This window comes from Pteropus alecto, unplaced genomic scaffold (genome assembly GCF_000325575.1).
Source record: "Pteropus alecto unplaced genomic scaffold, ASM32557v1 scaffold49, whole genome shotgun sequence".
Taxonomy (NCBI): Eukaryota; Metazoa; Chordata; class Mammalia; order Chiroptera; family Pteropodidae; genus Pteropus; species Pteropus alecto.
In genome coordinates this window covers 423,348-436,602 of record NW_006443131.1, presented here as the reverse complement: position 1 = coordinate 436,602, position 13,255 = coordinate 423,348, and the positions used below count along the sequence as shown (strand labels likewise).

The window sequence follows — 13,255 nt, the reverse complement described above, 5'->3', positions numbered from 1 at the left end:
AGTTACTCCGACCCCGGTCCGCCTTTCCCTCGGGGCGTCGGCTTGGCCCTCGCCTCGGTCCCGGCCGGGTGGGCCCTGTGACTTATCCTGTCCAACAAACATAACCTTCTGGACCTCATCCCTGTTGTTGAACACCTTCTGGGCAATCTCGAGAAGCTTAGATAAGTTCTCTCCTTCAAATCCTTCTAGTTTCTGTAATTTCTTTCTGATATCTGGGGCCAACTGACTAACAAAGGCTAGATTAATGGCTCGCTGATTATTTGGGTCCTCCGGGTCAATGGGAGTATACAGTCTATAAGATTCTAGTAACCTCTCTAAAAATGCTGCAGGTGACTCATCTTTAGTCTGAATAACCTCACTTACCTCGGATAAATTGACTGGTGGGCGAGCTGCTGCCTGGAGGCCTTGGAGTAACAACTGGCCGCTGCCTGGAGGCCTTGGAGTAACAAATACCTCAGGAGAGCCTCCTTACCTTGATCTGTGTTGGGGTTCCAGTCAGGTCGGGTGCTGGGAAATACAAGTTGTACCCGTGCGGGGTCGGTGGTAGGCTGCCCAGTGGGGTCTGAGACCCCTCTTTCAGCTTCCCTTAGAATGCGTTCCTTCTCCTCTGTAGTGAACAAAACCTGTAAAAGCTGCTGGCAATCATCCCACGTGGGTTGGTGGGTGAAAAAGATGGATTCTAAAAGGGAGGTCAAGCCTTGGGGTTTTTCTGAGAAGGACGGAGTTCGCAATTTTCAGTTATACAGATCACTAGTTGAAAAGGAGACATACACCATGAAAGAGGTTTGAGTGTCTCCCCCAGGTGGGGCTATCTGTCGGAGAGGTGCCAGGACAGCTGCAGGTTGCGATGAATAGGGGATGGGGTCAGGATCCTGTGGAGGGTAGTAGACAGCCCCCGTCCGAGTGTGTGGTGGGCTCCGAAGAGGGGCTGCCTCCCGAGAATCAGGAGGCCTAAAGGGGTTACCAGGAGAACAATAGGGAGGGGGATTGAGGATCTCCGGATCTTCCGGAGGATCCTGTAAAACAGGTTCAAGGGATTTCTGAGGTGCGGGAGTGCTCCTTGGCCCTACCAGAAGAACCGTATGAGAGGCAGGCGCCGGCAGAGAGTCAGCCACCAGAGAGTCTGACTTACTCTGACAATTTTTCAGATACTTAGGAGCATCAGACATAATGTCTATCCAAACATCTATGTATGGGGCCTGATCAGGGTAACCAGGATTCCCATGAACAACACTTCTGACTCTGAATGCAGTCTGCAAATCAAAGGAACCCTCAGATGGCCACCCAACTCCGAAGGCCGGCCAGTCTACTTGGCAGAGCCTCTGGCGATCGAACGTAATGACTGACGACCCATAACCTCAGGCCCGTCACCTGAAATCCTTAAAATTGTCCACAAGTCACTGCAAGGGAGTGGGCTTAGAATGAAAGAGCTCTGGGTGTCTCTCCCAGGTGGAGCTATCTGTCGGAGAGGTGCCAGGACAGCTGCAGGTTGCAACGAATCGGGGATGGGGTCCGGATCCTGTGGAGGGTAGTAGACAGCCCCCGTCCTAGTGTGTGCTGGGCTCCAAAGAGGGGCTGCCTCCTGAGAATCAGGGGGCTTAAAGGGGTTACCAGGAGAGCAATAGGGAGGGGGATTGAGGATCTCCGGATCCTCCGGAGGTGCCTGTAGAACAGGTTCAAGGGGTTTCTGAGGTGCCGGAGTGCTCCTTGGCTCTGCCAGAAGAACCGTATGAGAGGCAGGCGCCGGCAGAGAGTCAGCCACCGGAGAGTCTGACTTAATCTGACAACCTTTCAGATACTTGGGAGCATCAGACACAATGTCTATCCAAACATCTATGTATGGGGCCTGATCAGGGTGACCAGGATTCCCATAAACAACACTCCTGACTCTGAATGCAGTCTGCAAATCAAAGGAACCCTCAGATGGCCATCCGACTCCGAAGGCCGGCCAGTCTGCTCGGCAGAGCCTCTGTGTTGTGGCCGCCAGCCCCCGAAAGACACGTGGACCACCAGAAATCACGCTCTTTATTCAGCCAGCTGGGTCTGCCAGGGGTATGCAGACCCCAAATTAAGCAGCCCCGAAATGTAGAGGTACAGGGTTTTTAAGCTCTAAATCCCATTCCTCATTCTGTCTTAAATGCAAAGGTCTATTTTTCTTCTACTCACTACCTGTCAACCCACAGGTCAGGTGTGCAAGCGGGGGTACAGAAGCACAAAGCTTATTGTTAGAAGGTTATGTTCCCATGCGCGATAGCCAAGCAGTAATTTTCCAGCCAGCACAAACCCAGTGGTTACACTACGGGGTAAATGGTCGAGCGTTATTGACTCGATGCTCTTATTTTATTCTTCATATTTGTCCCGAATTAAAAATAAATCAGACCACAACGGTCTTCTGTTTCCAAGCAATGTGCCTTAGTCCCCAAATGATCACATATATTTGTAAAAAGAAAAGTCATGGGGACGATGAGATGAGAGGAAAGGTGGAGAGGTCATCACTCCTGAAGCAGCTGCGTATCGACTTAACTCTAGAGGTTTGGTTGTCAGCTGGTGGTTTTCAACTCTTCCCCAAATGGGAATAGATTAAAATTCTCAACTAGTAAATGAATAAAAAGGTGGCATTGGTAACGCTAATATAAAGCAATAAATAACAAATGATCCTAGACAAAGAATCGAAAAGGGAGAGTGTTTTCTAAAACATATGGTTGAGAGATGAGATTTGAGGGGAAAGGGCCCCTTCCTGCCCAGAGCTCCCTGAGCAAAGTGCTCCTCAACCCCGCTGTGCACCCAGATCGCCTGAAGCCCCGCTAGCGAGCAGTCTGGGGGTGGTGGGGGGCGTAGCCCAAGAGGGCACCACCAACCAGCCCCTGGCCGACCAGCTGCTTCCGGTGCAGAATCACCATGGGAGTAGCCGGGCCTAGGCGGCAGGGAGCTGCGGCCCTCGGGAAGCCAGGCGCAGGTTAAACGGGCCACTCCTCCAGAACGCGGGCCCGCGCGGGCGAGCGGGGCGAAAACTCCGGGGTCTCTCGGGGGAAGTGTCGCATTAGACATGCGGGATCCGAGCCCGCGCGGCAGTGGCCTGGAGAGTGGCCGGAGCGCGCTTACGAATCTCAGCGTTAAAGATGTCAGTGGCTTAGGAAGTAACTTTTTTGTTGTTGTTACACAAAAATCCAATCTCTGCTACTTTAGGTATATATCACTTTGTATCTTTTCCCTTTCTTTTGTAAAATGAAAAAATATGACAATATTCAATCATGTGCAATTCATGATTAAATAAACAAACATATAAAACATCTATATGTAAAAACAAGCATTTTCTGTCCTCAGCAATTGGCTGGACATCAGCAACGCACCTTGGAACTTCGCCGCGAGCGGGACCTAGTCCAGGGTGAGCTTTGTCTAAACAGCCTTGGACGCCAAAAACCAGAGGTGTCATTGGTTTAAATTTCAGCTTCACCCTGACCAGTGGAAATGCAAATTGGGGATGCCCGCGTTCTGATTGGGCAGAGCTAATTTTTTGACGTTACTCTGAAAAGCCACCAATCAGAAACAGAACTGTATTTCATCGCCTTATTTGCATGCGAGGCTGTATATAAAAAGGGCAGATCGTGTTCTGCTCATTGTTTCTTTTTTTTCTTTTCCTCCCTTTTTTTCTGTCTTCCCGACCATGCCCGAGCCCGCCTGAGCCGGCAAAGTCCGCTCCCGCGCCCAAAAAGGGCTCCAAGAAAGCGGTCACCAAAGCCCAGAAGAAGGATGGCAAGAAGCGCAAGCGCAGCCGCAAAGAGAGCTATTCCATCTTCGTGTACAAGGTGCTCAAGCAGGTGCACCCCGACACCGGCATCTCGTCCAAGGCCATGGGCATCATGAACTCGTTCGTGAACGACATCTTCGAGCGCATCGCGGGCGAGGCGTCGCGCCTGGCGCATTACAACAAGCGCTCGACCATCACGTCGCGGGAGATCCAGACGGCCGTGCGCCTGCTGCTGCCCGGGGAGCTGGCCAAGCACGCCGTGTCCGAGGGCACGAAGGCCGTCACCAAGTACACCAGCTCCAAGTGAGTCCCTCTGCAGCCACCCTTTAACCCAAAGGCTCTTTTCAGAGCCACCCACACTCTCACTAACAGAGCTGAGAGCGGGCGTGTGCCTTTCTACAATCGGCGTTCGATAAGCATTAATGATGTCACTGAGGGAAACGTCACCAGGATCCCGAATGGTGGCCCCGCTCCCCGGGGTCCTAATAATCGTGCCCCCTTCCGGGTTCCCTGTGAGCGGACGTGACCTCAGAGCCGGGGCGGACGCCCCAAGCTCTCGGCGGCTCCTGGTCACCGTGTTAGAAATCTCATGGGCCGTGTGGGCCTGGGGGTCGCGTTTCATGAACTGTGCAGTGACCATCCAACGTCTGGTCACCATTTCATGTAAAGCATCCCCCCGGAGCGTCTGAGGCCACGGCCACATTTGAAAGTCCCGCTCGAGAAGCAAAGGCTCCTCTTGGTGGCGCGGCGCGTTTCCGCCACGTCGTGCGCGGGCCTGGGAGCTTTCAGGGCGCGTCCCCAGCCTTTCGCCCGGGCCGTGGAGTCCCGGCTGCGCGTCGCCAAGGCCGTTTGGCCAGCGCCTCCTGCGGGGCGGCGGCAGCGCTCCCCGTGGGGGTGGGGGGGTGACGGCTCTAACTGCTGCGTCTCCCGCCTGCTCCCTAAAGCCGCGCTCGGCGCTGAGGTCTCTAATGGCGCAGCACACAGTTCTCTCCCGGTCCTAACTCGTTTCACAGACAATGAATTCTCAGTGTTGAGTTTCGTCACCAGTGTGGCCACAGGATACGAGGATTGGCCGTGCAGCCTCCAGTTCGTCCTTCTCTGTCACTTTCTGCCCCTCCGAGTCGTCCCTCATCCTGGCTCCGGCCCCGCTCCCCTGCCGTTCAGTAGCTCGGGGCGGCCCTGGCCGGGAGAGCAGCGCGCAGGGCGGGAAGACACGCGGCCGCGGCGCCGGGACACTGAGGTCTGGAAACCTGCCCTTTGCCATCCCATAATGCTGAGAAGACGAAACCTCCAAAATGACAGAACTTTTCCTGCTCCCTGAATTCTCTGTAAAACCCGGGGCAGAGGCCCCGCCACGGAAGCTGGGTGACAACGGTGTGCTGAGTGGCACCTCACCCATAAATGGAAATACCAAGCGCACCCAAAGTTTCTTCCTGGTCCTCCCAGCAGGTCTATCTGGCCTCCCCTTTATCAGTGTTTACAGAGACACAAACGGCAAGCGTCGGTTTTCAGGTCACCAGGTCGCGGGCGCCTCTCGCCTTTTCTGATGCCTTTGGTTCCAGTCGGGGATGTAAGCGACAGTCCTCTGTCCATGGTGAACCCCATTCCTACTCCTGTCACCGAGACTTGGGGGGAAAGCCAACCAGTGCCCGTCAGTGAGCCCCAGACACAGGATCAGAAGTCGGGCTCTGGGCTCGAGCCCCACATGAGCCAAGCCGGGTGCGGCCCTCACCCGAAATGCTGATTCCACACCCACCGGCCACACGCACTCGGCTTGTTGATCAGAAACTCCCGTTCGGCTTCATCGTCGTGTTCTTGGGGATGCCATGCTCATCTCCACGCTGAAGGCTCTCCCAAAGACCGGGCTGTGCACCCACCCCCGAACTGATCAGTTTAAGGGACAAGACCCCGTGGGGCTGGCGGGGGTGAATCAGGACCCTGTCCAGGGAGCTAGACAAGACCTCCGCCTTTCCTGCTGCACGGGGCCGGGGGGAGAGGCAACCTGGATGAAAACGAGGCTGCGTTAGAGGGCGAGGAGGGTGAGGGCCCCCTGGGCGGGCGCCTGCACTGCCCGAGGCCCGGGCCTTCCCTGCAGACAAAAGGGGCGCCCACAAGGCTCATTCACACTCCAGCACCAAGCACTGAGCTACCAGCCGAGGACACGGAGCAGAGCCTCTCACACTGGACAGGCACTGGATTACCCGCAGGGTGGTCCCACTCCCACAGTTCCTATCTTCTTGGCTGTGGGGGGGATCTGGGGACCTGGCTTTCTAAAACGTTCTCAGAAGAGACAGATGCTGCGTACCTGCCACGTGTTGAGAATATCTCACCTCTGGTGAAAGACGAGCTAACCAGAGCCCCTGAAGGTGAGTGAGCCCTAAAACGTCTACGTCCCTGTGTGAAATATCCAGATTAAAACCACCTGACACACAAGGATGGTCCATCCACTCGTCTAATATGTCCCTCCCGTGCCCTGTCCAGCATGGAAGAGACCAAGGAAATGCTCACTGGGCATCAGCTTCCCTTGAGAGCTCCCAGGCCGATGGAAAGACAGTCCCTTACTTCTAAATACAGAGAAAACAAAACCGCATTTCCTGTGGTAAACCTAGGCTGCCGTTACAAAGAGACTCACCAATAAATTATTGTCACAGGGAAAGATCTGTGACTGGTCTGTGGGGCAGCTCTGCCCACTCTACTCAAGCAGAGACTCATCACTGCTGTCACCGCCTAGGGCCTGTTCTCTGCTCGGTTAACACCTTCCTCACTGGAGAGGAGTCAGGAGCACTTAAAGCTGCAGCTGGGGCAGACACTTACACTCGCCTCTGCCAGAGAAGCCAACACCACAGCAGCACTGCCAAGAGCCTCCAATGGTAAGCGATAGCGATCAACCTGCATTATGGATTAACTCTGACTGTAGAAACGTAAGAAAAAGCGTTATAAACTAACTTGACTGTTAGAATCAGTAATACCCCTACATCTGGATAAAATTAGTGACAAGCTCTTTCCAGTGAGTGGATAGGTGGCCCTGAAAAGGGCCTTTGGTTTTGTAGTAGAAAGCGAGCCGGGGTTCAGACTCAGCCCCCGAAGCCGTAGAGCGTGCGGCCCTGGCGCTTGAGCGCGTAGACCACGTCCATGGCCGTGACCGTCTTGCGCTTGGCGTGCTCCGTGTAGGTGACGGCGTCCCGGATCACGTTCTCCAGGAAGACCTTGAGCACCCCGCGGGTCTCCTCGTAGATGAGCCCGGAGATGCGCTTGACGCCGCCGCGCCGCGCCAGGCGCCGGATGGCGGGCTTGGTGATGCCCTGGATGTTGTCGCGCAGCACCTTGCGGTGGCGCTTGGCGCCCCCCTTGCCGAGCCCCTTCCCGCCTTTGCCGCGACCAGACATTGCGACTTATCAGCTGCTAAGCCTGTGACACAGTGACTATCACTAGCCCAGCTCACCATTTTTATAGTATCCTTACGGACCTGATTGTAAACAAGAAGAGCAGAGGCGGGAACCAACTCAGTTCCCGCCCTTCTCTTGTCGGTCCCTTGCTCAGAGCTCTGGAGACCCCGTGTTGCGTCTGAATCGACCGTGGATCCAGGGGGCGGGGTTTAATAAATGCTTCCTTACTACATACGTGTGTAATGTTTGCATGCAATACTTGCAGCTCTAAGGGGGATAAAAATATATACACATTCCACAAAGAAGCCTGATGCGCGGCCTTTAGATTTCCCCAAATATAAAATGATTAGTTAATACACGTTGTCCCATGCAGGACAGGTAAGAGATGATCTGCCAATTGTTTAAAGACACATCTGTGAATAAGCAGCCACTCAACATTAACTATTTTATCGCACTGTGACTGTGGCTGCTCTCAAGTCTTCTCTCAGTGGCACTGCTCAAATGATGAGCCTACGGGAGTATCTTAATTTGCTAAAACCCTCCATCTGGCTGTAAATGTAATAATTTTCCTCCCACCTTCCAAATTCTAGCTGGGCTAATCAGATTAATGGCAACAGATGAATAAGAGAAAATCAAATTTTCATACCTGCATATGGGGAATTCACGTACACATGAAAATTGTAAAGACAAGGAAAATGAGGTATATATGTCATTTTGGACGAAGCAGAAAGGGAGGAAGGGCCTGGGATTTCAAAGGGAAACTGAGCAATTCAAATATTCACAGGTTTGGCAAACACATCCTTGCTGGTGACTCAGAAACAAGGGGATGGAGAGAAATCTAGTGACCACATCTTGGCATGGACCTTCCTGTCTTGATTCACATGTGGTGACGTGAATACACTAAGATGATTACGGTAAGGTTCCTTTCCGAAGCAGGTTTTTCCACCTGAATCTCTTGGGAGGAAAAGAAAACTCTTCTAGAGTTTGTTGGGCTATAATTGAGTTCAGCTCACAATTATCCATATGCCAGGCTGGCACATTTCAGGGATGCTTGTTCCCGAGCCCCACACTTCTTTTGAGGTCTCCTCAAAATAAATACTTACATATTTAATTCATCATCCATTTCCTGGAGGAGATCCTGCTGATGTTCGGTAGATTTGGCTTTTCTGCCACACTGTGCCAGAAGGGCCGTGGTCACCACGGCTGTTTCGTGGGTTCACACGGGGACAGTTCTGAAGATCTTAAACCTGAGATGCACAGACGGGATTCGGAGCATCTGGGGCCCTGCACATGCAGAACGAAAATCTCATCTTTATTCTTACTATCCCGCAACTGAACCCTAGCGTTTCCCGTTTACGAACGTTGGCAACAAATACTGTGACTCTCAGGACAGTGTTTATATGACTCCATCTAAACCGTGCCGATTCTCAGCCTTATGGGTAACCTTGTTATGTAATGTATTGAGAAAAACTGGCATATTTTAATACTTCACCAACTTGGATTTTTGACAATTTAATAACAGTATTTTAATATCATTCTTTTCCTTTGAAACCTTATGCGAATTTTCTTAAACATTTTGAGTGTTCTGGAAAGGGGCCCAGAAGCTTTATCAGTTTTATGAAAAACTCTTTAACACAAAAATGGTAGAGAACCCTTTTTCCGTGGGGTCCTGGAGGGCCCAAGAGGCTTTGGGTTGCAAGACTGAGCAGAGGGCAGCACCGGAAGGCCCGTCATTTTACAACGAAAATGGCGTTAGTGACAGACGGTGGCAGAACCGCGCCAGGAACTCGGCGACGGGTCCTCCACTTGTTTCATTTCCTTTGCCTCTTAGAGAGTTTTCGCGGAGAAATAGTGAGTCTGAGCTTTTAGTCTTCCCTTAGAAATGGAGAGAAATTTCGATAGGGATTAAGCCCAACCTCTGGTTTTATAATGTAGAGATATCTCCTAGGTCATGGGCTAAATAATCTGTAGATAAGTAAAAATGTCCCTCTAGAAGTAGTTTAGCAGTCTCTCACAAGACATACAGAAGATGTCACAAGATGTAGCCTCTGTCTCCCAAGGAGAAAAAGTTGTTTCTTCTGCTTTGCTCTATAAGCTGAGAGATTTTTTTCCCCTAACTGTAGTCATTTTTATGCTAACTTACATATTCATAAATCCGTTGATGCTTACTCAATAATAAATTATGTTCTCTCTCTTCCATATTAGTGTAGAAGTGTCATTTCATTAGCAGATTTGTTTTGTTTCTCTAGCATGTGAAGGGGACAGAAAGCTCCCTAGGTTTCGCCTTCCGTGAGGAGTGTGGCAGCTGCAACATGATGTGAAAACTCCGCCTGTGTTAAAGGGCCAGTCAGAACCCCCTGAGGAGAGGCACACCCGTGTGGGCCACGCAGAGCTCAGTGACAGAAATCGGAACAGCTCCTAGTTTTGTACTTGCTCTCCGCCTTCAACAGAGTGCAGGCCCCACGCGCTCAGGGCTCTAATTCGATTTAAAATGAACAACAAGTGTCAGGCACCATGTGGCCAACAGCCGCATGCTGAGTATGGCACCCTCGAAACAAGCACTTGGGCAGCAGCTACCAGGGCGGAAAGCGGCCCTGGAATGGAGTCAGGACACTGGCGTCTGGCTCCGCCAGATGCCCGCGTGGATTTGTGCAAGTTCCTTTTTTTTATACATGGCTGTATGCCCTATCTTTGAGACCGATCGTACTCTGGGTGGCTTAAATTCTACTAGGAAGATTCGAAAGTGGACACGTATGCAGGTGACATGAGGCAGACGGATCGCCGGTAAAGAAATCAATGTAGCAGTTCTGAAGAGGGAGCAGTGTCACCCATATGAGACTGGGAATCAAAGCATCGAAGTATGTCATTAGATCAGCTTGATGACATTACAGTCAGGTGATGAGCAGGGAAGAGGGGGGCAGGAAAGGTATTCTGACAGGTTAGATGATATGACCGAGATCATGTAGCTTGTAAGCTGACAAACCAGACTCCAATACACATCAGTGTTTTTGCAAATTCGGTGCTCGTTCTCCTAAACCATGCTGCCAGAACCGTGAAGCGACAGCAAAGACTTCGAATGCTACTGTTTATTCCTAACTTAGGAAGCTACAGGAAGACAGGCTACACGAATCTGAAGCTCACTTGAGGAAAATGTTGTTGTTAGCAATAAGGAGGCTGTATTACAGAGAGACCGAGAGGTAAGAAAGGCCCATGAGAATAGCCGGTCCAGGCAAGAAGTACAGGAGCCAGAGGTACAACAATAATGGGAGAAATAGGAGATAAGAGATGAATTTGGGAAGAATTTACCAAACTCGGTGACAATCTGGATTTGCCGATGAAGGAAATATAGAAGAATTAACAATCTTTCGTGCCAGGTAATCAAAGAATGGTGTTGCCGTTAAGAGAACTTTCAAGGAGATCGACTAGAATGTCATCTTTGACTGGCGCCTACTCAGATGAGGTTGGCTGTGTTCTGGGCAGTTGGTAAACCTACCCACTTGGTGGTCAGGCTCATGCAGCTGCAGCTGCATCTGCAAAATACTGTGCTACATTTTCACATTTATCAAGAACAGCATCTAGTAAGAACAGCCCATTCTACAACTCTACTATAAATCTATTTCTTCCTGAACATAAAGCATACACTATTTCCTATAAATCTATATCCTTGCTTAGATAACAAATGCGGGAAATATAGAATATGCTCGTTGTTAAGTCTCCCTCTCTTAAAGGAATTCAAAAGTGCGCGTGTGTGTGTGTGTGCTGTGTCTGACTATATCCCTTAATGATGTTACTTAAATTTTTGCCGGTTTATCTTCCCCAAGCATGACAGACCTCCGCACAAAGAAGCTCGTGAACATTTAAAAAACAGATGTCCCCTAAAAAAGCAATGTAAGAAAAAGAATACTCTTAACTAGTAAGAGGGTCCCACTCTTCATGCCTTTGCTCGGAACTGCTCTGCCATCAGCTGTTGCAACCCAGGCACAGCCACCCAGCCAAGATCACTGCTTATTGCATTTCCCACTTACCTAAATAAATGCAGCGTTCCAGGCCCCAACTTAACCAATCTTCCAGATACTCAAAAGGCTGTGCTAAAGCTTTTCAGACTCAATAATCACTCTTCATATCAGAAATTGCAGTTGTTCCTGGTACCCTTCAATATCGTTCTATTAGAAAAATCCTGAGCGAGTCTGTGCTATTTGTCCTCTTATAAAACAGGTTTTCTGGGTAAATCTTAATAAGAACAAAGCAGCTGCTGAACTGGACGAGAAGCCTAGAAGGTATAGAACATTGACACAGAGTGAGCTGTTGAAGACACACAGGGAAGAATTCATATTTTAAATGAAAATCAGCAAGTTGTCTCTCTGACCTGTGACTCTCACATGATGTCGGGGGCTTTTGAAAAAAGCTGAGGTCGAAGTGACAGGACCTGGAGGAAAAAGTTATGAATATCTCAAAGCTTGAGCTGTCCCGGTACATTATAGATTGTAACTGGTGTCATTGATCCGCAGGAAAATTGAATTTTGGGGCTTTCCTTAACTGTAACAAACACAACTCCAGACACGATAGAGACTCCGCGGCTGTCAGGCCGGAAGAGCAAGCTGGGAGCCAATCAGCGCGCAGCGAGGCTGTGTGTTTATATAGACACGCTCCGGGCCCCGCCACTTACCTCCGAGGCTTACTATTTTTTTACTGTCAGGTATCCAAACCCGCAATCATGTCCGAAACCGCACCTGCCGCGCCGCCCGCGCCTCCTGCGGAGAAGGCGCCCGTGAAGAAGAAGGCCCGCAAGTCCGCCGGGGCCAAGCGCAAGGCGTCCGGGCCGCCGGTGTCCGAGCTCATCACCAAGGCCGTGGCCGCCTCCAAGGAGCGCAGCGGCGTGTCGCTGGCCGCGCTCAAGAAGGCGCTGGCGGCCGCCGGCTACGACGTGGAGAAGAACAACAGCCGCATCAAGCTGGGCCTCAAGAGCCTGGTGAGCAAGGGCACCCTGGTGCAGACCAAGGGCACCGGCGCCTCGGGCTCGTTCAAGCTCAACAAGAAGGCGGCCCCCGGCGAGGCCAAGCCCAAGGCCAAGAAGGCGGGCGCGGCCAAGCCCAAGAAGGCTGCCGGCGCGGCCAAGAAGCCCAAGAAGGCGGCGGGCTCGGCCACCCCCAAGAAGGGCGCCAAGAAGACCCCGAAGAAGGCGAAGAAGCCGGCGGCGGCCGCCGTGGCCAAGAAGGTGGCCAAGAGTCCGAAGAAGGCGAAGGCCGCCAAGCCCAAGAAAGCGGCCAAGAGTCCGGCCAAGGCCAAAGCCCCTAAGCCCAAGGCGGCCAAGGCCAAATCGCCCAAACCCAAGAAGACTGCCCCCAAAAAGAAGTAAGAATGAAGGGGACCCGAGAACACAAAGGCTCTTTTCAGAGCCACCCACTTCATCTCAAAAAGAGCCACTTGTGCACAGTGGAGTCGGGAGAACCAGAACGACAGACTTAACATTTTCCTCCATCTGGTGAGTAGAGGGCTCTGGGGGGAACAGGCACACCCTGACCTTTCCCAGAAAAGCTATCAGCTGCTAAAAGGCTTCTGTGTTTGGTCTAAGGGGGGTGCTCCCTGTTCCAGGTGCTTTCCCAGTACTCATTATGCCCTTGAGATCCAGCCAGGTTGTTACAAATATCAATAGCCTCCCTTTTATTGCTGAGTTTGTGGTCACATGTCAGTGAAAGCACTAAATTGTTGCCTCTTTCAGGCCATGACAAATAAAGCTGTTAAGAACTTCCCAGGACTGGAGTCATTTCTTTCTTCCCCCACCCCACCCCAAGTTTGGATTTGTTTCTCTTTGTAATTCTTGCCTTCCGCCTCATTGCATGTGTGTGTGTGTATTTTTGTAAAGATGCATAAGTGCTGTGAAGACTGGGAGCCGGAGGATCGTTTCATTTGTCACAAACAAATGACATAGTGCTGCTACTGTCACTGGCAAGTTCGCTTCAAGGTTCAAAATCGCTGAGTGAACTGTCCCTGGTGTTTGTGAATCTGACCTCTGGCTTCTGTAGCTGCGGATTCGCTGCAGCAGAGTGTGCAGTTGCTGAATAAGCGGCCGGGAAGGGCGGGCGGTGCGGGGACCTGGGTTTCCCTTCCTAGCAGAGCTCGT

At 51.5% G+C, this 13,255-nt stretch overlaps 4 protein-coding genes across 4 annotated transcripts in view; 2 read left to right on the top strand and 2 right to left on the bottom strand.

Annotated features, from left to right (window-relative positions):
- The window catches only part of LOC102897384 (histone H2B type 1-M), a 19,305-nt gene extending 15,190 nt beyond the window's left edge, over window positions 1-4,115 (top strand). Inside the window, exon 2 of the mRNA XM_025040874.1 lies at window positions 4,037-4,115. Within this exon, the coding sequence (XP_024896642.1) occupies window positions 4,037-4,055 (19 nt within the window). The 3' untranslated portion in view covers window positions 4,056-4,115. The remainder of the gene's footprint in view (window positions 1-4,036) is intronic.
- The window catches only part of LOC102896132 (histone H2B type 1), a 53,375-nt gene that overhangs the window by 31,293 nt on the left and 8,827 nt on the right, over window positions 1-13,255 (bottom strand). The gene's annotated exons all lie outside the window — the stretch shown is intronic.
- Window positions 6,762-7,179, bottom strand: LOC102897136 (histone H4). The gene has a single exon (XM_025040877.1). The coding sequence runs from the start codon at window positions 7,132-7,134 to the stop codon at window positions 6,823-6,825; it is 312 nt and encodes a 103-aa protein (XP_024896645.1). The 5' UTR covers window positions 7,135-7,179; the 3' UTR covers window positions 6,762-6,822.
- Window positions 11,793-12,886, top strand: LOC102896897 (histone H1.4). Its single transcript, XM_006923474.3, has one exon. The coding sequence runs from the start codon at window positions 11,849-11,851 to the stop codon at window positions 12,488-12,490; it is 642 nt and encodes a 213-aa protein (XP_006923536.1). The 5' UTR covers window positions 11,793-11,848; the 3' UTR covers window positions 12,491-12,886.